The 25,508-nt window shown below is 43.4% G+C and overlaps 1 protein-coding gene across 1 annotated transcript in view; it reads right to left on the bottom strand.

The window, feature by feature from the left end:
• Window positions 1-16,357, bottom strand: part of LOC128706043 (solute carrier organic anion transporter family member 74D) — a 47,898-nt gene extending 31,541 nt beyond the window's left edge. Inside the window, exons 1-5 of the mRNA XM_070096676.1 lie at window positions 16,064-16,357; window positions 8,510-8,852; window positions 7,052-7,184; window positions 4,630-4,878; window positions 3,917-4,120 (exon numbers count right to left, since the gene is read on the bottom strand). Coding sequence (XP_069952777.1) covers window positions 3,917-4,120; window positions 4,630-4,878; window positions 7,052-7,184; window positions 8,510-8,842 — 919 coding nt within the window. The 5' untranslated portion in view covers window positions 8,843-8,852; window positions 16,064-16,357. The remainder of the gene's footprint in view (window positions 1-3,916; window positions 4,121-4,629; window positions 4,879-7,051; window positions 7,185-8,509; window positions 8,853-16,063) is intronic.
• Window positions 16,358-25,508: the final 9,151 nt, after the last annotated feature.

The following is a 25,508-nucleotide window of genomic DNA, read 5'->3' as shown; positions in this document are numbered from 1 at the left end:
GGGTACTTGTACTCCTGTGTTCTTGTACTCCCGTGTACTTGTACTCCCGTGTTCTTGTTCTTGTACTCCCGGGTACTTGTACTCCTGTGTTCTTGTACTCCCGGGTACTTGTACTCCTGTGTTCTTGTACTCCCGGGTACTTGTACTCCTGTGTTCTTGTACTCCCGTGTACTTGTACTCCTGTGTTCTTGTACTCCCGGGTACTTGTACTCCTGTGTTCTTGTACTCCCGGTACTTGTACTCCTGTGTTCTTGTACTCCCGTGTACTTGTGTTCTTGTACTCCCGGGTACTTGTACTCCTGTGTTCTTGTACTCCCGGGTACTTGTACTCCTGTGTTCTTGTACTCCCGGGTACTTGTACTCCTGTGTTCTTGTACTCCCGGGTACTTGTACTCCTGTGTTCTTGTACTCCCGGGTACTTGTACTCCTGTGTTCTTGTACTCCCGGGTACTTGTACTCCTGTGTTCTTGTACTCCCGTGTACTTGTACTCCTGTGTTCTTGTACTCCCGTGTACTTGTACTCCTGTGTTCTTGTACTCCCGTGTACTTGTACTCCTGTGTTCTTGTACTCCCGGGTACTTGTACTCCTGTGTTCTTGTACTCCCGGGTACTTGTACTCCTGTGTTCTTGTACTCCCGTGTGTACTTGTACTCCTGTGTTCTTGTACTCCCGGGTACTTGTACTCCTGTGTTCTTGTACTCCCGTGTACTTGTACTCCTGTGTTCTTGTACTCCCGGGTACTTGTACTCCTGTGTTCTTGTACTCCCGGGTACTTGTACTCCTGTGTTCTTGTACTCCCGGGTACTTGTACTCCTGTGTTCTTGTACTCCCGTGTACTTGTACTCCTGTGTTCTTGTACTCCCGTGTACTTGTACTCCTGTGTTCTTGTACTCCCGGGTACTTGTACTCCTGTGTTCTTGTACTCCCGGGTACTTGTACTCCTGTGTTCTTGTACTCCCGGGTACTTGTACTCCTGTGTTCTTGTACTCCCGGGTACTTGTACTCCTGTGTTCTTGTACTCCCGGGTACTTGTACTCCTGTGTTCTTGTACTCCCGGGTACTTGTACTCCTGTGTTCTTGTACTCCCGTGTACTTGTACTCCTGTGTTCTTGTACTCCCGTGTACTTGTACTCCTGTGTTCTTGTACTCCCGGGTACTTGTACTCCTGTGTTCTTGTACTCCCGGGTACTTGTACTCCTGTGTTCTTGTACTCCCGGGTACTTGTACTCCTGTGTTCTTGTACTCCCGGGTACTTGTACTCCTGTGTTCTTGTACTCCCGGGTACTTGTACTCCTGTGTTCTTGTACTCCCGTGTACTTGTACTCCTGTGTTCTTGTACTCCCGTGTACTTGTACTCCTGTGTTCTTGTACTCCCGGGTACTTGTACTCCTGTGTTCTTGTACTCCCGGGTACTTGTACTCCTGTGTTCTTGTACTCCCGGGTACTTGTACTCCTGTGTTCTTGTACTCCCGGGTACTTGTACTCCTGTGTTCTTGTACTCCCGTGTACTTGTACTCCTGTGTTCTTGTACTCCCGTGTACTTGTACTCCTGTGTTCTTGTACTCCCTGGTACTTGTACTCCTGTGTTCTTGTACTCCCGGGTACTTGTACTCCTGTGTTCTTGTACTCCCGTGTACTTGTACTCCTGTGTTCTTGTACTCCCGGGTACTTGTACTCCTGTGTTCTTGTACTCCCGGGTACTTGTGTTCTTGTACTCCCGTGTACTTGTACTCCTGTGTTCTTGTACTCCCGTGTACTTGTACTCCTGTGTTCTTGTACTCCCGGGTACTTGTACTCCTGTGTTCTTGTACTCCCGTGTACTTGTACTCCTGTGTTCTTGTACTCCCGGGTACTTGTACTCCTGTGTTCTTGTACTCCCGTGTACTTGTACTCCTGAGTTCTTGTACTCCCGGGTACTTGTACTCCTGTGTTCTTGTACTCCCTGGTACTTATACTCCTGTGTTCTTGTACTCCCGTGTACTTGTACTCCTGTGTTCTTGTACTCCCGTGTACTTGTACTCCTGTGTTCTTGTACTCCCGTGTACTTGTACTCCTGTGTTCTTGTACTCCCGGGTACTTGTACTCCTGTGTTCTTGTACTCCCGGATACTTGTACTCCTGTGTTCTTGTACTCCCGGGTACTTGTACTCCTGTGTTCTTGTACTCCCGGGTACTTGTACTCCTGTGTTCTTGTACTCCCGTGTACTTGTACTCCTGTGTTCTTGTACTCCCGGGTACTTGCACTCCTGTGTTCTTGTACTCCCGGGTACTTGTACTCCTGTGTTCTTGTACTCCCGGGTACTTGTACTCCTGTGTTCTTGTACTCCCGGGTTCTTGTACTCCTGTGTTCTTGTACTCCCGGGTACTTGTACTCCTGTGTTCTTGTACTCCCGGGTACTTGTACTCCTGTGTTCTTGTACTCCCGTGTACTTGTACTTTTGTGTTCTTGTACTCCCGGGTACTTGTACTCCTGTGTTCTTGTACTCCCGTGTACTTGTACTCCTGTGTTCTTGTACTTCCGGGTACTTGTACTCCTGTGTTCTTGTACTCCCGGGTACTTGTACTCCCGTGTTCTTGTACTCCCGGGTACTTGTACTCCTGTGTTCTTGTACTCCCGGGTACTTGTACTCCTGTGTTCTTGTACTCCCGGGTACTTGTACTCCTGTGTTCTTGTACTCCCGGGTACTTGTACTCCTGTGTTCTTGTACTCCCGGGTACTTGTACTCCTGTGTTCTTGTACTCCCGGGTACTTGTACTCCTGTGTTCTTGTACTCCCGGGTACTTGTACTCCTGTGTTCTTGTACTCCCGGGTACTTGTATTCCTGTGTTCTTGTACTCCCGGGTACTTGTACTCCTGTGTTCTTGTACTCCCGAGTACTTGTACTCCTGTGTTCTTGTACTCCCGTTTACTTGTACTCCTGTGTTCTTGTACTCCCGGGTACTTGTACTCCTGTGTTCTTGTACTCCCGGGTACTTGTACTTCTGTGTTCTTGTACTCCCGGGTACTTGTACTCCTGTGTTCTTGTACTCCCGGGTACTTGCACTCCTGTGTTCTTGTACTCCCGGGTACTTGTACTCCTGTGTTCTTGTACTCCCGGGTACTTGTACTCCTGTGTTCTTGTACTCCCGGGTACTTGTACTTCTGTGTTCTTGTACTCCCGGGTACTTGTACTCCTGTGTTCTTGTACTCCCGGGTACTTGTACTCCTGTGTTCTTGTACTCCCGGGTACTTGTACTCCTGTGTTCTTGTACTCCCGTGTACTTGTACTCCTGTGTTCTTGTACTCCCGGGTATTTGCACTCCTGTGTTCTTGTACTCCCGGGTACTTGTACTCCTGTGTTCTTGTACTCCCGTGTACTTGAGATAAATACTTCAGAACCAACAAGTTCACAAATTAGACACATATACAACACTTGGGTAACTTTACTGTGGAGACGTTATATCAACCAGTTGCTTCTTCGGTCTAATACAAAGAAGAATAGTGGAGATCAGAAGAAGATTGACATAATCAGTCCCACAGCCTTGAGTCCATCAAGATACCCGACTGTTGTGTCTTGTGTCTGATTTATTCACCCCACTGTACTCTTTACCTGTCTCTCTGTCTCTCTGTCTCTCTGTCTCTGTGTCTCTGTGTCTCTGTGTCTCTCTGTCTCTCTGTCTCTGTGTCTCTGTGTCTCTCTGTCTCTCTGTCTCTGTGTCTCTGTGTCTCTCTGTCTCTCTGTCTCTGTGTCTCTGTGTCTCTGTGTCTCTCTGTCTCTCTGTCTCTGTGTCTCTGTGTCTCTGTGTCTCTGTGTCTCTGTCTCTCTGTCTCTCTGTCTCTGTGTCTCTGTGTCTCTCTGTCTCTGTGTCTCTGTGTCTCTGTCTCTCTGTCTCTCTGTCTTTCTGTCTCTCTGTCTCTCTGTCTGTCTCTTACTTACAGTAATATATGGGGTAATCTTTCTTGTTAATGTTATCATCCAGATAGGTGACTCCCACAGTGAAGAAAATACTGATAGCGATACCCACAAAGAACTGTGAGAGGAAGAGCAGGATGACAGGTCCTAGGAAGGACTCCCCTGCAAGACCAGAGTCCTGACAAGCCGCATCCTGGGACCCTCCTGAGAAACACACCTCCGTCCGCTCTGAAACATTATTATTATTATTATTAAAGTTCGTTTAACCAAAGTTAACCCTAACTTAACCACACATATGGTTAAGTTAGGATGACTAGATCTTTCTGCTTAGTGTGAAATGTTTGAAGATGTCATCATGATCTTAGCAAAGTCTCGCACCTCGGTCTGACTCGTTGCATTACCTCACGTAAGAGACGCGGTCTGTGTGGTGAAATATGACAGGGCAAACATAGATTAGGTAGACTGTGTTCCCAGTGTGTAACTGGCATAAAGAGAAGGGTGACAACACACTGCGTGTGTTCCCACCATGTAAATATCACATTTAGTGAGACAGCAGCATACTGAGAGTTTTCCCACTGTGTAACTATCACATATAGTCGTGTAGCAGTATGCTAAAGGTGTTTCCACTATGTGACTATCACATACAGAGAAGGATAGTAGTACACTGAGTGTGTTCTCACCGTTAAAGTGTCACACACACAGTAAGGTACACGCACTCTGTACCTTCCGAAACTTACTAGCTTTCCTAGCGACTCCGGTCACGTTGTCCACAAGATTCCCCAGACCGGTGTACGTGGCGTCGACAATGTCGACAGCATCCTGGCCAGGTCCGTAGATGAAGTGAGGCAGGGCTGCTACGAAGCAGGAGACAGCTGCGCACAGCACTCCGAAGCCAAGCCAGCGAGGACGGTGACCGTAGTTACCGTAGTATCCCAGGATCATCGCCAGAATCACCTGGGAGATGTCATTACCAGAGAGGATGGTTCCTGTGGAAATGAGAGGAGGGGGAAGTGGAGGGAGTTAGTTGGATGTAATGTCCCTGGAGATGAAGTAAATACGGGAGATGTGATGAGTGTCTCCCTGATAGTGTGACTGTTGATGTGATGAGTGTCTCCCAGACAGTGTGACTGTGGATGTGATGAGTGTGTCTCCCTGACAGTGTGACTGTGGATGTGATGAGTGTGTCTCCCTGACAGTGTGACTGTTGATGTGATGAGTGTCTCCCAGACAGTGTGACTGTGGATGTGATGAGTGTGTCTCCCTGACAGTGTGACTGTGGATGTGATGAGTGTGTCTCCCTGACAGTGTGACTGTTGATGTGATGAGTGTCTCCCAGACAGTGTGACTGTTGATGTGATGAGTGTCTCCCAGACAGTGTGACTGTTGATGTGATGAGTGTCTCCCAGTGTGACTATTGATGTGATGAGTGTGTCTCCCTGACAGTATCATTGTAGATATGACAAGTGTGTCCCTTGACAGCACTGTGTGACGGTACTGGAGTAACTTGGATCTGCATCTGTCAGTAGGCCTGCTGCAGTGCTCCTTCTTTCTTATGGTCTTACATTCCTCAGAAGTCACAAATGTTATTATTAGTGTAGGAAGTTGTGACATACAAAGAGTATGTTACAATTTATTTGGCATAAGTCACACTCCCATATAGGCTGCCTCTCAACCTGCAAACCGGGTGCTAAGGGTTTAATGATCAATAGGGTACCCGTCGTTAAATCAGTACCTTGGCTCACTGGCCAATCACAGGCAAGCCTGCCAAAGCTGCAGCAAAGTGGTTCACTTGTGGTAAGCATTGGCAGACTTGCCTAGCTGCTGGTTGAGCACGGTACACACTCTCTGGCTTCTGCTTTGCCATCTTTCACCGTGGTGTACACTTACTATTCTATCTGTACAGGTATGTACATAGTGTACATACCTGTATATATCACCTGGTGAAGACAAATATTGAGTTTTGTTTGCTAAACATTCCCATTACGACCAGGTCTCACAGGCCAATTTTTACTTGTGTTCGTAATAATGTTTCTCTCTCTCTTACGAGAGAGAGAAACATCGTGGGTATAACAGAGAGGCGAAATGTTTCCTATTCTTTCTGCCTTTTCCTCTCAAACGCTTGGGAAGTAACCAATAGCTTCCCTCTAACTCTCTGTACTATAAGTACACCAACAGCCTGCTTAATCACTCTAGGTCACTGGAGAAGTTTCTTGGAAAGTAATTCCATCAACTCTAAGTAAGTTGACTCAAGGGAGATGACCTCATTTGCATTCTTCATTGTCTTCTGCTCATCATCATCATCATCATCATCATCATCATCATCATCATCATCATCATGACGGTACTCACCACCAGGACTCCCCCGCATCACTACAATTGGCTGACATGATAGTCACGTTGAGTATATATAAAGTGTGAGAAGTAGGTCACATACTTGATACATATATTGTTCTTTAATGGTGCCACTCCTGTTTGTTGGTGCCACTCCTGTTTGTTGGTGCCACTCCTGTTTGTTGGTGCCACTCCTGTTTGTTGATGCCACTCCTGTTTGTTGGTGCCACTCCTGTTTGTTGGTGCCACTCCTGTTTGTTGGTGCCACTCCTGTTTGTTGGTGCCACTCCTGTTTGTTGGTGCCACTTCTGTTTGTTGGTGCCACTCCTGTTTGTTGGTGCCACTCCTGTTTGTTGGTGCCACTCCTGTTTGTTGGTGCCACTCCTGTTTGTTGGTGCCACTCCTGTTTGTTGATGCCACTCCTGTTTGTCTGTTTGTGCCACTCCTGGTTGTTGATGCCACTCCTGTTTGTCTGTTGGTGCCATTCCTGTTTGTCTGTGCCACTCCTATTTGTTGATGCCACTCCTGTTTGTCTGTTGGTGCCACTCCTGTTTGTCTGTTGGTGCCACTTCTGTTTCTCTGTTGTTGCCACTTCTGTTTGTCTAAGAAACATCAACTGTTCATCTCTGGTCCACCAAACATTACGTCTTCCACCTTTTCCCCTTACCTAACACTCACCACCTTTTCCCCTTACCTAACACTCAACTAACCCCTCTATCTTTCTCTACTGCCTATCCACCGTCTAGGCTAGCCATCCTCGCCGTCTATCCCAGCTTATTTGCCTCCTCTACCGTCTATCCACCGTCTACTACCGTCCAGGGCACTCACCTGTTTGTTTGCTAGTCAGCTTAAACCTCTTCTCTATGGTGGAGAGAGTAGAGACAGTGTAAGTGAAGAACATCCCCTGTGTCAGTCCCACCAGGCAGTAGCACAACACGTACACCTCCTTCAGTGCCAGCACCTGCACGAGGGACGCACCAGTAAGTTATCTTGTGATAAAGCAGAAGGCTCTCTCCCTCACCCTCCTGACTCTGGTTCATGCTGCTCTGCTGGTTGTAGTAAGCAGGTCAAGAAGGGTGGGAGGCAATGCTAGTACTACTAGTACTGCTATTAATACTGTTATAGTTACTATTGCTGTTTGCTATTAATGCAAATTACTGTACTACTACAAATATTAATACTTTTACAATAACTACTACTACTACTACTACTACTACTACTACTACTACTACTACTACTACTACTACTACTTCTGCTACTACTACTACTACTACTACTACTACTACTACTACTACTACTACTACTACTACTCCTTCTACTACTACTACTACTACTATTACTACTCCTTCTACTACTACTACTACTACTACTACTACTACTACTACTATTAATAATAATAATAATAATAATAATAATAATAATAATAATAATAATAATAATAATAATAATAATAATAATTATTATTATTATTATTATTATTATTATTATTATTATTATTATTATTATTATTATCTATAATGAAGCTCTAGCTCCAAAGGGGCAATACAGTGTCTTTTCTGTCAACGGCTGTAGTCAGCTTTTGATCCAATGAAGAGGAAGGTAGTTCCAGTTCCTTGGATTAAGAACCCTTCAGCAGTTAATCTCAAGGATGTTGTCTGTTCATCTCAGGGACCAGACCACTCGATAGGCGAATCTTTCAGATAAGCCTACGGGTTCGTTATCATCTTAGACTATAGGCCTACCCGTCTTGGTATACATGATTATATATATATATATATATATATATATATATATATATATATATATATATATATATATATATATATATATATATATATATATATATTCCTGTTTTCTTTCATTTACTTGTGTTATTTTTCAGGGGTCTCTCATGTGAATAAAGTACTGTGTACCTTGATGCAGTGCGCAGGTTCAAATCCTGTTGTGGATTGAGAAATAATGTGTGTGCAGTTTACTGTATATATACATATATAGAGTGCACGCCCAATGAACTTCTGTATTGTTTTGTTCTTCTTCCCATCTGGCATTATCTCATAGTTGCCCAGCCTGGCACTCAGAGTGCCAGTATATGCTCGAAAAAAGCACCTGACTTAGAATTTAACATTGCTCTTTAGAGAATTTCGTGACCAGAGAGTGGTTCACAGAGATCCTAGAACATTACCTAATTCTCAACAGAACTGCTTATGGAGACCTAGAACCTAATTCTCAATAGTTGTCCACTCTCCTTCAACTTCCATCCTCTGGAAGGCGGAAGTTGGTACTCACCTGCAGCCACTTGGGCTTGAAGGGACCAATGCCACACAGAGTGTCCTTGACGTCCTCCTGAGTGTGTATCAGAGCTCTAGTTTGTCTGATGGACTCCTTGGTTAGCTTTACACTGTTTTCATCTCTCATCATAAAACTGGGCCTAGAGAACATGAACGGCTTGGAGAACATCCTGGTGAAGGTAGACTTGCCAGGGGAGTTGATGTCAGTTATGGAGTCAGACTTGGTCATGGAGTTAGACTTGGTCATGTAGTTAGACTTGGGAATGGAGTCAGACTTAATAGACAACCTTGTTCTGCTTTCATGCACCACGAGAACACTTTCTTCTGTCATCTGTCACGAACTGGAATGAAAAACAATGTTTTAGAAGAATTTAAAGATATTAAAACGAAAATTATTAAAGAAAACACACATACACACACACTCACACACACACACACACACACACACACTCACACACACACACACACACACACACACACACACACACACACACACACACACACACACACACACACACACACACACACACACACACACACACACACACACACACACACACACACACACACACACACACACACACACACACACACACACACACACACACACACACACACACACACACACTCACACACACACACACACACACACACACACACACACACACACACACACACACACACACACACACACACACACACACACACACACACACACACACACACACACACACACACACACACACACACACACACACACACACACACACACACACACACACACACACACACTCACACACACACATACACACACACACACACACACACACACACACACACACACACACACACACACACACACACTCACACACATACACACACACACACACACACACACACACACACACACACACACACACACACGCGCCTGTTTATGCCATCGATGTTTACTTTTGGTTATTCCTCTTAACTTTGGAATGATTGACGTTAAATATTCCTGTCATATCTTTTCTTAGAGCTTTTCTTAGAGCCTCCAGTGTGCCATTGTTTGTGCTCCCAGCGATGATTCTTCTACCGCTCTGGCAGTTTTATTTCCTTGGACATAAATGGCGCAAAGTGAATAAGAGAAGAAACATGACGCAGCTGCATTGAGAAATTTAATTGAGATGTTTCACCCGTGGAACAATTTTCTTAACTGAAGAAGCTTGTTCCTTAGGCGAAACAGTCTCAGTAAAGTTCCTCAGGCGAAACAGTCTCAGTAAAGTTCCTCAGACGAAACAGTCTCAGTAAAGTTCCTCAGGCGAAACAGTCTCAGTAAAGTTCCTCAGGCGAAACAGTCTCAGTAAAGTTCCTCAGACGAAACAGTCTCAGTAAAGTTCCTCAGGCGAAACAGTCTCAGTAAAGTTCCTCAGACGAAACAGTCTCAGTAAAGTTCCTCAGGCGAAACAGTCTCAGTAAAGTTCCTCAGACGAAACAGTCTCAGTAAAGTTCCTCAGGCGAAACAGTCTCAGTAAAGTTCCTCAGACGAAACAGTCTCAGTAAAGTTCCTCAGGCGAAACAGTCTCAGTAAAGTTCCTCAGACGAAACAGTCTCAGTAAAGTTCCTCAGGCGAAACAGTCTCAGTAAAGTTCCTCAGACGAAACAGTCTCAGTAAAGTTCCTCAGGCGAAACAGTCTCACTAAAGTTCCTCAGACGAAACAGTCTCAGTAAAGTTCCTCAGGCGAAACAGTCTCAGTAAAGTTCCTCAGACGAAACAGTCTCAGTAAAGTTCCTCAGGCGAAACAGTCTCAGTAAAGTTCCTCAGACGAAACAGTCCCAGTAAAGTTCCTCAGACGAAACAGTCTCAGTAAAGTTCCTCAGACGAAACAGTCTCAGTAAAGTTCCTCAGGCGAAACAGTCTCAGTAAAGTTCCTCAGACGAAACAGTCTCAGTAAAGTTCCTCAGACGAAACAGTCTCAGTAAAGTTCCTCAGACGAAACAGTCTCAGTAAAGTTCCTCAGACGAAACAGTCTCAGTAAAGTTCCTCAGGCGAAACAGTCTCAGTAAAGTTCCTCAGGCGAAACAGTCTCAGTAAAGTTCCTCAGGCGAAACAGTCTCAGTAAAGTTCCTCAGGCGAAACAGTCTCAGTAAAGTTCCTCAGGCGAAACAGTCTCAGTAAAGTTCCTCAGACGAAACAGTCTCAGTAAAGTTCCTCAGACGAAACAGTCTCAGTAAAGTTCCTCAGACGAAACAGTCTCAGTAAAGTTCCTCAGGCGAAACAGTCTCAGTAAAGTTCCTCAGGCGAAACAGTCTCAGTAAAGTTCCTCAGGCGAAACAGTCTCAGTAAAGTTCCTCAGACGAAACAGTCTCAGTAAAGTTCCTCAGGCGAAACAGTCTCAGTAAAGTTCCTCAGGCGAAACAGTCTCAGTAAAGTTCCTCAGGCGAAACAGTCTCAGTAAAGTTCCTCAGGCGAAACAGTCTCAGTAAAGTTCCTCAGACGAAACAGTCTCAGTAAAGTTCCTCAGACGAAACAGTCTCAGTAAAGTTCCTCAGACGAAACAGTCTCAGTAAAGTTCCTCAGGCGAAACAGTCTCAGTAAAGTTCCTCAGACGAAACAGTCTCAGTAAAGTTCCTCAGACGAAACAGTCTCAGTAAAGTTCCTCAGACGAAACAGTCTCAGTAAAGTTCCTCAGACGAAAGTCTCAGTAAAGTTCCTCAGACGAAACAGTCTCAGTAAAGTTCCTCAGACGAAACAGTCTCAGTAAAGTTCCTCAGACGAAACAGTCTCAGTAAAGTTCCTCAGACGAAACAGTCTCAGTAAAGTTCCTCAGGCGAAACAGTCTCAGTAAAGTTCCTCAGGCGAAACAGTCTCAGTAAAGTTCCTCAGGCGAAACAGTCTCAGTAAAGTTCCTCAGGCGAAACAGTCTCAGTAAAGTTCCTCAGGCGAAACAGTCTCAGTAAAGTTCCTCAGACGAAACAGTCTCAGTAAAGTTCCTCAGACGAAACAGTCTCAGTAAAGTTCCTCAGACGAAACAGTCTCAGTAAAGTTCCTCAGGCGAAACAGTCTCAGTAAAGTTCCTCAGGCGAAACAGTCTCAGTAAAGTTCCTCAGGCGAAACAGTCTCAGTAAAGTTCCTCAGGCGAAACAGTCTCAGTAAAGTTCCTCAGACGAAACAGTCTCAGTAAAGTTCCTCAGACGAAACAGTCTCAGTAAAGTTCCTCAGGCGAAACAGTCTCAGTAAAGTTCCTCAGGCGAAACAGTCTCAGTAAAGTTCCTCAGGCGAAACAGTCTCAGTAAAATTCCTCAGACGAAACAGTCTCAGTAAAGTTCCTCAGACGAAACAGTCTCAGTAAAGTTCCTCAGACGAAACAGTCTCAGTAAAGTTCCTCAGACGAAACAGTCTCAGTAAAGTTCCTCAGACGAAACAGTCTCAGTAAAGTTCCTCAGACGAAACAGTCTCAGTAAAGTTCCTCAGACGAAACAGTCTCAGTGAAGTTCCTCAGACGAAACAGTCTCAGTAAAGTTCCTCAGACGAAACAGTCTCAGTAAAGTTCCTCAGACGAAACAGTCTCAGTAAAGTTCCTCAGACGAAATAGTCTCAGTAAAGTTCCTCAGGCGAAACAGTCTCAGTAAAGTTCCTCAGACGAAACAGTCTCAGTAAAGTTCCTCAGACGAAACAGTCTCAGTAAAGTTCCTCAGGCGAAACAGTCTCAGTAAAGTTCCTCAGGCGAAACAGTCTCAGTAAAGTTCCTCAGGCGAAACAGTCTCAGTAAAGTTCCTCAGACGAAACAGTCTCAGTAAAGTTCCTCAGGCGAAACAGTCTCAGTAAAGTTCCTCAGGCGAAACAGTCTCAGTAAAGTTCCTCAGGCGAAACAGTCTCAGTAAAGTTCCTCAGGCGAAACAGTCTCAGTAAAGTTCCTCAGACGAAACAGTCTCAGTAAAGTTCCTCAGGCGAAACAGTCTCAGTAAAGTTCCTCAGACGAAACAGTCTCAGTAAAGTTCCTCAGGCGAAACAGTCTCAGTAAAGTTCCTCAGACGAAACAGTCTCAGTAAAGTTCCTCAGACGAAACAGTCTCAGTAAAGTTCCTCAGACGAAACAGTCTCAGTAAAGTTCCTGCAGGTGTCTCTCTTCTCCGATGTTTCAGTATAATTAACTTAAGCTTTATCTTTTTTTAAAGTAACTGTTCTCTGTTATTTAAGTATTCCCTTATCTATGAAAATTCCTCATACCAGTTTGATTCCCAAGTTTCCCCTCAGGTGATCTTCTGCGTGTATCAGTGTATCTAAATCTTTCTTCTAGTTTGTAAACCAACGGTGTGTGTATGACGCTCTGATCTGCTGGACCTGAGTTCCTCATGCCTCTGAGAGGTTTGTAAATCCCGCCCATCCTGTTCTGATTCCCACCTGACACTCAGAAAAGTTTGTTGTCCCCCCCCTATACGAATATTTATCTTATATTGCTGTCTAGTGAGTTTACAAGTCTCTTGTGACAGCTTCCTGTCGGGCTCCTCTTTTAAATAATGGCATTGCAGAGGCTGTCTTAAAGTGGCTTACACAGTGTTTCGTGTTTTATAAGTCATTATGGCACATGAAATCGTATTAATATGATGAGATATCAACCAGGATAAGGGTGGAGGTTCACGACTCACTCGCCTTGGTTTCAAACCTCACCCGTTCATTGGTTTATGAGTCATCATGGTGGTACAGCGAAGTGCAATGTCTCACTTCCCCTTTATTCGCTCTAGTGTTGGATATATTCAACTGGTTTACTGACGTGTAAACACATGCGAGCTCAGGTACGCTGCTCTCTCTTTCCTAAATTTCTTCTGTCTTTGGTGTTATCACCTGTTCTCTGGCTCTAACATTTCTTGTGGTTGTTGTATCCATGTCAGGTTTTCTTTTTTGTTTCGTTCCTCACCTGTGTATTTATATAGATGTGTGTGTGTGTGTGTGTGTGTGTGTGTGTGTGTGTGTGTGTGTGTTTGTGTGTGTGTTTGTACTCACCTATTTGTGGTTGCAGGGGTCGAGTCCTAGCTCCTGGCCCCGCCTCTTCACCGGTTGCTACTAGGCCCTCTCTCTCCCCGCTCCATGAGCTTTATCAAACCTCGTCTTAAAACTGTGTATGGTTCCTGCCTCCACTACGTCATTTTCTAGGCTATTCCACTGCCTTACAACTCTATGACTGAAGAAATACTTCCTAATATCTCTCTGACTCATTTGTGTCTTCAACTTCCAATTGTGGCCTCTTGTTTCTGTGTCCCCTCCCTGGAACATCCTGTCTTTGTCCACCTTGTCTATTCCACGCAGTATTTTATATGTCGTTATCATGTCTCCCCTGACCCTCCTGTCCTCCAGTGTCGTCAGGCCGATTTCCCTTAGTCTTTCTTCATAGGACATTCCCCTTAGCTCTGGAACTAACCTTGTCGCAAACCTTTGTACTTTCTCTAATTTCTTGACGTGCTTTATCAAGTGCGGGTTCCAAACAGGTGCTGCATACTCCAGTATGGGCCTGACATACACGGTGTACAGTGTCTTGAACGATTCCTTACTAAGGTATCGGAATGCTGTTCTCAGGTTTGCCAGGCGCCCATATGCTGCAGCAGTTATCTGGTTAATGTGTGCTTCCGGAGACATGCTCGGTGTTATACTCACCCCAAGATCTTTCTCCTTGAGTGAGGTTTGCAGTCTTTGGCCACCTAGCCTATACTCGGTCTGTGGTCTTCTGTGCCCTTCCCCTATCTTCATGACTTTGCATTTGGCAGGATTAAATTCGAGAAGCCATTTGCTGGACCAGGTGTCCAGTCTGTCCAGGTCTCTTTGAAGTCCTGCCTGGTCCTCATCAGATTTAATTCTCCTCATTAACTTCACATCATCTGCAAACAGGGACACTTCTGAGTCTAACCCTTCCATCATGTCGTTCACATATACCAAAAATAGCACTGGTCCTAGGACCGACCCCTGTGGGACCCCGCTCGTCACAGGTGCTCACTGTGATACATCATTACGTACCATGACTCGTTGTTGTCTTCCTGTCAGGTATTCTCTGATCCATTGCAGTGCCCTTCCTGTTATATGCGCCTGATGCTCTAGCTTCTGCACTAATCTCTTGTGAGGAACTGTGTCAAAGGCCTTCTTGCAGTCCAAGAAGATGCAATCAACCCACCCCTCTCTCTCGTGTCATACTTCTGTTATTTTATCATAAAACTTCAGAAGGTTTGTGACACAGGATTTGCCTTCCATGAATCCGTGCTGGTTGGCATTTATACTCCTGTTCCGTTCCAGGTGCTCCACCACTCTCCTCCTGATAATCTTCTCCATAATTTTGCATACTATACACGTCAATGACACAGGTCTATAGTTTAGTGCCTCTTTTCTGTCTCCTTTTTTAAAAATGTGTGTGTGTGTGTGTGTGTGTGTGTGTGTGTGTGTGTGTGTGTGTGTGTGTGTGTGTGTGTGTGTGTGTGTGTGTGTGTACTTGTGTGTGAGAGTGCCACACGTGGCACTAGCGGAAGTTCTATATTATCAGTAGTGTCATAACTTCAAGGTCAGAGTGGCATCCCCTGAGCAATCAGTCGTTCCCTGTCACTCCTTGCAGAGGATCAGTCATTCCCTGTCACTTCCTGCAAAGGATCAGTCGTTCCCTGTCATTCCCTGCTAAGGAGCAGTCGTTCCCTGTCATTCCCTTGAGAGGGTCAGTCGTTCCCTGTCACTCTCTGCAGAGGATTAGTTGTTCCCTAACATTCCTCACAATGGATCAGTCGTTCCCTGCCACTTTCCTGCAGTGGATCAGTCGTTCTCTGTCATTCCTTGCAGCTGGTCTCTCATTCCTTCAGCATTACGATGCTGTGTCATCCTCGCCTTCTTGAGTCTCCTGGTGTCATCTTCTTGAGTCTGCTAGGGTCACCTTCGCTTGAGAAAGGTGACCCCAGGAGACCCCTTGCTGCTCAAGTGAGCAAACAACCTCACGTGCTCTCTATCGTACTCAACACAGGCATTTTCAGAGATATATCGCGGGTACATACAGGCCAAGATTATGATTTTCTTCAATTTTCCCCTAAAAATGAAGTCGAGATAGAAAAGTTAATCCAAAATACGATCATTTCTGCTTTTCCACACAACGTAACATGAATTTTGTTATATCTAGACGATCGTGGCTCTTGAGAAATTACTATCGCTGTAGAATTGATAAAATGTAAATGCAAGAACATTTACGCCAGATACTACGAAGAATTTTGAATAAACAAGCTAGATCTATATTCAAGACGTGAATACGAACGTAAGAAGTCTTCCTGGTATTTCCGCTCCGTCAATTTTACACTGAGGATTTTTTTTTTTCATATTTGCATCAAGTTTTTTTTATAGTAATTCCTTCCTTTGGCTTGATTTCCGCCATTGCAATGTACTTCCATCGGTCCAGCTGAGGCACTTCGAAGTCAGTACCGCTCGAAGTGCGTCTTAGCCTGCCTGGCGAAGACTCACACAATCATTCGTCACTCATCTCGAGGATAAATTCTTAAAGAAGAATGGATGATGGAGGAAGGAAACGACTGGAATATTGGGAGGTACTACATGCCTGTGAGAGTGGTGTGGTGGTGGTGGTGAGAGTGGTGGAGACGGCGAGGCAGTGGTGGTGACAGTGGTGGAGACGGCGAGGCAGTGGCGGTGACGATGTAAACAGTGATGATGGTAGTGGTAGAGACGAAAAAGGCAGCAGTGCAGGTGGTGAAGGCAGCGGTGGAGATTATGAAAGCAGAGAAAACTTTAAAGGGAGTGGAGGAGACTATGCAGGCAGCGGTGGAGACTCTGGCGGTAGTGTTGTCACTGAGAGACTGTCCAGTAGGTCCAACTATACTTGTGGTGAGGGCAGCCACTGACTGATAATAACGAGGACAGGGGTCCACCTCCTCCTCCTCCTCCTCCTCCTCCTCCTCATCTCACCTTCCTCACATCCCCTCCACCTCCTGCACCATCTCTATCTCCTCCTCTGTCATTCCCTTACACAATGCCCTCGTTACTGAATGAGGTCTAACACCTTATTCATTGACGACCTCTGAAAGTCCCTCAGATTGCACTCCCGGAAACACAAGAGAAATATCCAATAAAATCTTGACAGAAAAAATAATAATAATAATAATAATAATAATCTTTATTTGTACAAGTACTTGGTACAACTTCTACAGACCATAGCTGACCTCTATGACAGACCGTATAGAAAGCTCCTGGTTATACAGAACATTTCGGGCAGCATGGGTTAATCTTGTTCTCAGGATGCGACCCACAACAGTCAGCTAACACCCAGGTAGCTACTTGTGCAAAAAAAATCGACGTATTTTTCTGTTTTGCGGCCAATAAATCATACCCAAGACTCCCTGGTCATGGTATATACCGTTCTCATAATTAAAGTAGACATATTAAAAACCCATAGTTGGACCTCACTTGCTCAATATAACCTAGAAGGTTTTGTCTATATTAAGTGTAGGTTTATTGACAGCCATCCAGGTTGCTATTAGATTAGGGTGAGAGATGACAAAAGTCGTGTCGTCAGCAAAGAGAATAGGTCTAAGTTGTTGTGATACACTTGGAAGGTCGTTGATGTATAAAAGGAACGCTTCCATTTAGTACACCAGTGTCCAGGGGTCTTGTTGAGGAGGTTGTGTCCTTGATAGAGACGTATTGCTTTCTATTAGTAAGGTACGACTTGATAAATGCAAGTGCACGGCCTCATTTACCGTAATGATCAAGCTTGAGGAGTAGCATGCTGTGGTCTACTGTATCAAAAGCTTTTTTAAGGTGGATAAAGAGTCCAAGCGGGTATTCGTTTTGTTCAAATGCTGTATAAAGCAGGTCTAGCATTTTATAATTGCATCATTTGTGCTTTTGTTTCTGCTGAAGCCAAACTGGCAGGAGCTGAGGATGCTTTGTGATTTTATGAAGGAATTCAGTAGTGGGTGGAAGGATCTAACCCGCTTGTTTGTACAGTAGTGGTGGTACTTGGGTTACATTTCCTGATTTGTTTTTTTTAGAGTTAGTAATCATGGTTACTTCAGTGAGCTCTGTTGGTGCAGGATGGAGGGATGATAGGAAGTTTACATCTAGATATTCATTAGCTCGGACATTGGTGTTTGGAATTTTACTGGCGAGATTTGATCCTATGGTTGAGAAGTCATTTATCATACCTATCACTAGGCTGGAGTTTCGGCTGGAGTTTTGTTCAGTTTGTGGTGGCCAGGATTTGATAGTCTTCCAAGTCTTTATTTTATATCTCTCGTTTCAGTGAATTTATTAGAATAATGTAGTTGCTTGGACTTTATGATTAATTTAGGGAGGACTGACGTATGGCGTTTAATAAATTCTTTAGTTAAGCCCCTTCTATACTGTTTATCATGTTAATGTTTCATATTGATGTTTCTTAGGATGGTGTTAGTAAGCCATGAACAAGTTTGTCTTTTATTAGTGATCTGTTTACTGTTTATAGGACAATGTTATATAGTCTATATATTTTGAGTAGAAATATCTCTACCCATTCATTGATACCAACAACATTCGAAAATTGTGTAGGCTAGTCAACTGAGCTTAGTTCTGCAGTGAAGTTACTTATCAATAAGTAACTAATTATATTCCATCAATAAGTAACTTATTATATTCCATTGGTTGCTTACAAATGTCTGTTAGGAGAAAAGGTGGGTAGTGGTCCGTAGTGTTGTTCGTGATTATCCCCACTTTAAAGGGGTTAGTATGTTTGTCTATATATGGTCAATAATGGTCGCACTCAACTTCGTCTCGTTGGTCTTGTAATTGCTGCTATGAGTAGTGTATTGTTCATATTGTTAGTGAAGTCAGCAACAGGTCGGTCATCTGTTATGCCAAGGTTGATGTTGAAGTCTAGCTGGTGTTTATTCATGTATCTGTAATCAGTGTTTTTAATGTGCCACTAAACGCTAGGATGTTAGTGTGAGGCGTCCTGTATATGGCACCAATTACTATAAGAACATAAGAACGAAGGAACACTGCAGAAGGCCTACTGGCCCATGTGAGGCAGGTCCAAGTCTCCTACCGGCTTAAGCCAATGCACCCAACCTAGTTAGGTCAGGTCACATTGACTTAAGGGAGGAACACGGCAACCGACCTGGTAGCACAAGCTATCAGGTCCAACTCACACCCACCCACATCCACTCATGTATTTATCCAACCTATTTTTAAAGCTACACAACGTTCTGGCCTCTATAACTGTACTCGGGAGTTTGTTCCACTCATCCACAACTCTATTACCAAACCAGTACTTTCCTATATCCTTCCTGAATCTGAATTTTTCCAACTTAAAACCATTGCTGCGGGTCCTATCTAGGCTAGATATTTTCAGCACACTATTTACATCCCCTTTATTTATTCCTGTCTTCCATTTATACACCTCAATCATATCCCCCCTAATTCTACGTCTTTCTAGAGAGAGCAGATTCAGGGCCCTTAGTCTATCCTCATAGGGAAGGTTTCTGATACATGGGATCAACTTTGTCATCACACCTTTGTAGTGTGCATGTGAAGTGTGCCGAAAACGCGACCTTAGTGGTCGTGAAGTGTTCCAGTTGCAGTTACTTGAAAGAATGCAACCCGTTGGAGCAGTTTTCCACGCCATAGAAGCCTAGAGAGGTTTGGCCCAATGGATAACGTGCGAGGGTGACTAACATTGGCTAGTGCATTTCTAGTAGAAGTAGGGAAGGCACTGGAGCCCGATATTTAGGTTTAAGGAGAAATGACGGGTAAGGAGGCTTTGCACCAGAGAGCAACTGTTATGCTGGCCAACTGCCAGGTGTACTGATTACGCTGCCTTGTGGGAGTTGAGGAGGCTGAGGGAAATATATGTAGTTGAATAATTTTGTATTATGTATAATTTTGTCTTTGTATTGTAATAGAATTAAGGGGTTAGGATTAAAATAGTCTAATAACTAGGACAAATTGTCCTAGTTCTCAGATATTTTAAATTGGGGGAGAAAGGGGGATGTGATGCAGTCCAGCTGGGCTTGTGAGGTCTCTGGGGAGACCTAATTTAACCAATTATATGGTCACACCTTGCCTTGGCAAACGTCTGTAGCCACGCCCACGTCTGAGGTCTTTTGTTCTTGACGGCGTCAGACCTAGGCGTCAGGTCGTACACGTGGTTGTGGAGGGTGCTTGGACCACCATAAAAGCCCAAGGAAGAGCATGATCAGGAGATTCGAGCGGAGCTGCTGCTGGGGTGTAGAGCTCCTGAGCAGAGATTCGAGCAGAGCTCTGGCCTGTGAGCAGAGCTGAGCTGGAGAGTCTTGGGAGGAGAGACTGTTGGAGACATTGGGCAGAGTACTGGCAGACATTGGGCAGAGTGCTGTGTAGGTCTTGGGACCTGTGGCTTAGTTCCTGTAGTGAACTGTCCTCTGAACTATATTGTAAATTACATTAATTTTGGTCAAATTGATTGTATTTCCCTGTCTCACTGCTTATGTGTACCACCCCATTTATCTGAACCCCAATGATGTACTCCTGTTCCCAAATATATTATTGTACAAGGACTTAATAATAAACTGTGTTTGAGTAGAATAGTAATATTCACTGTCCCCGTTATTTATTCTTTTTTCTTATATTTTATTTTGTTTATATGAGTGAAGAATGGGCGAGGCATATGTTAGTGAGTAGTGTAGAGTTAATGAGAGTGTCGTGGTGGTCACCACTGACCTGTCATTACCTACCTACCTCCGCTAATCATCTCTCCTACCACTTCACCTGCCTGTTCCCTGCCTACTAACTCCCTCCTCTTACCCCCATATTCCCCTAACCATTACCCCCATATTCCCCACTTATATCCTATTCAATCATTACCCCCCTACATGACAATACTAGTACATCATGGACCTTGATTACTATGATGTACTAGTACATTATGGATCTTGATTACTATGATGTACTAATACATCATGGACCTTGATTACTATGATGTACTAGTACATCATAGACCTTGATTATTATGATGTACTAGTACATCATGGACCTTGACTACTATGATGTAATAGTAAATCATGGACCTTTATTATGATGTACTAGTACATCATGGACCTTGATTATTATGATGTACTAGTACATCATGGACCTTTATCACCATGATGTACTAGTACATTATGGACCTTGATCACCATGATGTACAAGTACATCATGGACCTTGATTATTATGATGTACTAGTACATCACGGACCTTGATTATTATGATGTACTAGTACATCATGGACCTTGATTACTATGATGTACTAGTACATCATGGACCTTGATTATTATGATATACTAGCACATCATGGACCTTGATCACCATGATGTACTAGTACATCATGGACCTTGATTATTATGATGTACTAGTACATCATGGACCTTGATTACTATGATGTACTAATACACCATGGACCTTGATCACCATAATGAACTAGTACATCATGGACCTTGATCACCATGACGAACTAGTACATCATGGACCTTGATCACAATAATGAACTAGTACATCATGGACCTTGATCACCATGATATACTAGTACATCATGGACCTTGATCACCATAATGAACTAGTACATCATAGACCTTGATCACCATGATGAACTAGTACATCATGGACCTTCATCACCATGATGAACTAGTACATCCTGGACCTTGATCACCATTTTCGTTTGTAGATGCCTTACGAATTTCTTCCCATAGAAGTTTACTGCACTCCCTATCAAGATTTGGGGCCCTGTAAATCACACCCAAAATTAGTTTTTCTCGGCCCTCGAGAAGCTGTAACCAAACAGATTCAGTGGCTGACGCTTCTAATTTTATATCTTGTCTAACACAACAATTTAAATTGTCTCTGACGTACATCGCTACTCCACCACCTTTCCTGTTGACCCTGTCAGTGTGGAATAATTTATAGCCTTGTATGTGACATTCAGAGGGCATCTCTCTATCTTTCAGATTGAGCCAGGTCTCTGTTATAGCAATAATATCCATGTTTCCTGCACTTGCAATTAATCTTAGCTCATCTATCTTATTTCTTACACTCCTGCTATTAGTATAGTAAACCTTAAGGGAGCTAGTCCCTTGCTGCCCTCTGCTGTCCCCTTTTGTTTGCTGACCTGATCTATTGTTTTTATTTATAACTTCATGCTGAATGCCTTTTATACATTTACTGTTTCGAACCCTAGTGTTGCAACCTGCTTGTTTCCCACACACACCCATACCTCTATCTTCTATCAGTTTAAAATCATAGGCATTTCACCAATGGCCTTCTCAATCGAGTCTGCAAGTGCTACCACCCCAGCCCCAGAGAGATGTACCCCATCCCTTGCATACATATCATGTTTGCCATAAAAGTTGTTCCAGTTGTCAATGAATGGGATTGCAAGTTCCTTGCAGTATGTGTCTAGCCAGCAATTTACACCAATTGCCCTAGACAACCATTCATTTCCTACTCCCCTTCTAGGCAAGATGCTACATATGATTGGGATCCCTCCCTTAGACTTAATGAAATCTATAGCTGACCTGTACTTATCTAGCAGCTCTTCTCTCCTACCCTTCCCAATATCATTTCCACCAGCACTGAGACAGATAATGGGCTTGTTCCAATTACCTGACATGATATTATCCAGCCTGTTGACTATGTCCCCAACACCAGCTCCAGGGAAGCACACTCTATCTCTCATCTTCTTATTCCTATTAGAAAAAGCACGGTCAATATATCTTTCCTGAGAGTCACCAACCACAAGAATGTGCTTACCTCCATTAGCAGGGGCAGTAGTACCCTTACCTTCACTGGCCACTGAAGTACATTCATCCTGAAGAACAGAGAAGTGATTTCCTACCTTCAGATCTTCACTCTTAACTTTCCTTACTCTGATGCGCCTCCCATTACTGTGAACCACTCGCCACTTGTAGCAGGTGCTGGGCTGCACCTCACTGCTTGTAGCCGTTGCTACCTCCCCAACTACAGCCTCCTCACAGCGAGAGACAGACTGCACCTCACTGCTAGAAGCCTCATTTCCCACAACTCCAGCCACCTCACACTCTCTCCCAGACCCATTGAGGTGGACCTTCAGCCTCCTAATCTCCTCCTGGAGAAGCAAGACCTCCTCCTTCAACTCTCCAACCTCAATTTTTAAAACACTGCAGAAGCAAGCCATGCTTTGTAACCGTCCACGCTAATCCCCAAAGCAGCTCAGGGTCTGTGACCTCACGTGACGACTGACCACTGATCATGGACCTTGATCACCATGATGTACTAGTACATCATGGACCTTGATCACCATAATGAACTAGTACATCATGGACCTTGATCACCATGATGTACTAGTACATCATGGACCTTGATCACCATAATGAACTAGTACATCATGGACTTGATCACCATGATATACTAGTACATCCTGGACCTTGATCACCATGATGTACTAGTACATCATGGACCTTGATCACCATAATGAACTAATACATCATGGACCTTGATCACCATGATGTACTAGTACATCATGGACCTTGATCACCATAATGAACTAGTACATCATGGACCTTGATCACCATAATGAACTAGTTCATCATGGACCTTGATCACCATGATGTACTAGTACATCATGGACCTTGATCACCATGATATACTAGTACATCCTGGACCTTGATCACCATGATGTACTAGTACATCATGGACCTTGATCACCATAATGAACTAGTACATCATGGACCTTGATCACCATGATGTACTAGTACATCATGGACCTTGATCACCATAATGAACTAGTACATCATGGACATTGATCACCATGATGTACTAGTACATCATGGACCTTGGTCACCATAATGAACTAGTACATCATGGACCTTGATCACCATAATGAACTAGTTCATCATGGACCTTGATCACCATGATGTACTAGTACATCATGGACCTTGATCACCATAATGAACTAATACATCATGGACCTTGATCACCATGATGTACTAGTACATCATGGACCTTGATCACCATGATATACTAGTACATCCTGGACCTTGATCACCATGATGTACTAGTACATCATGGACCTTGATCACCATAATGAACTAGTACATCATGGACCTTGATCACCATGATGTACTAGTACATCATGGACCTTGGTCACCATAATGAACTAGTACATCATGGACCTTGATCACCATAATGAACTAGTACATCATGGACCTTGATCACCATGATGTACTAGTACATCATGGACCTTGATCACCATAATGAACTAGTACATCATGGACCTTGATCACCATGATGTACTAGTACATCATGGACCTTGGTCACCATAATGAACTAGTACATCATGGACCTTGATCACCATAATGAACTAGTACATCATGGACCTTGATCACCATGATGTACTAGTACATCATGGACCTTGATCACCATAATGAACTAGTACATCATGGACCTTGATCACCATAATGAACTAGTACATCATGGACCTTGATCACCATGATGTACTAGTACATCATGGACCTTGATCACCATAATGAACTAGTACATCATGGACCTTGATCACCATAATGAACTAGTACATCATGGACCTTGATCACCATGATGTACTAGTACATCATGGACCTTGATCACCATAATGAACTAGTACATCATGGACCTTGATCACCATAATGAACTAGTTCATCATGGACCTTGATCACCATGATATACTAGTACATCCTGGACCTTGATCACCATGATGTACTAGTACATCATGGACCTTGATCACCATAATGAACTAATACATCATGGACCTTGATCACCATGATATACTAGTACATCATGGACCTTGGTCACCATAATGAACTAGTTCATCATGGACCTTGATCACCATGATGTACTAGTACATCATGGACCTTGATCACCATAATGAACTAGTTCATCATGGACCTTGATCACCATGATGTACTAGTACATCATGGACCTTGATCACACAGAAATTAATATCTCAATTTGTTCAACAAAATAAGGAACGTTCACCGTTCAGAAAGTCGTTGTCAGATCTCACAGAGAAATATAATTTCAATTTTAAACTGATATTAGCGGATCGCCATCTACACAGTCCAATAAGCATCTGAACCTTCCTTTGTGTCGGCTACATAAATGTTAAAAATTTTTTGAAGGTGAACAGAATAGGCTTTCTCAAGTTATCTCTCAGGAAATCCAAAGGAAATAAATGTATTGAACAGCCGCTGCAACATCTGGGTATGAGAGGAAGACCAAGAAGATGAAGACCAAGATGAGGAAGAGGAAGAAGAGGATGAGGAGGATGAAGAGAAAGCAAGATTATGATGATAATGATGACTCTTTTAAGTATGTGGTCACGTTCTTGGTACATAAGTACTCTCATATAATACCCAGGCAGAAATCTGGAGCGTCAGAGGTTGGTCGTCACCTTTGTTGTTGTTGTGAAGGTGTGTCTGCATGAAGGTTGTCTACCCTCACTTATCCTTAATAGTGAGAGAGAGCACTAACAGGCTGCTTCACCATGACCAAGCCTTGCACCAGCCTAGCGCCAGACTGGCGGTATACACCACCTCCTTGGACACACACACACACACACAATTACCACGACTATTACGGTTCATTCTCGCAATTCTTACTATATTAAATGTAATTAATAAATATTGTTATTCAGACCGAGAGTAAATTTTATGTATTGTTCGGGCAGGAAACATTTATATCAACAAACAAATTACCTGACAATGATTCTTTTCAGTTTTTTTTGTGAGGTTGAGACGATTTGTTAAATTTCCTCTGATTAATGAAAATGGTTAATAATGATGATGATAATAATAATAATAATAATAATAATTATAATAATAATAATAATAATAATAATAATAATAATAAAGATAATAATAACAATAATAATAATAATAATAATAATAATAATAATAATAAAGATAATAATAATAACAATAATAATAATAATAATAATAATAATAATAATAATAATAATAATAATAATAATAATAATAATAATAATAAT

The sequence above is a fragment of the Cherax quadricarinatus genome, chromosome 54 (genome assembly GCF_038502225.1).
Source record: "Cherax quadricarinatus isolate ZL_2023a chromosome 54, ASM3850222v1, whole genome shotgun sequence".
NCBI lineage: Eukaryota > Metazoa > Arthropoda > Malacostraca > Decapoda > Parastacidae > Cherax > Cherax quadricarinatus.
This window is presented reverse-complemented; position numbering and strand designations above follow the sequence as displayed.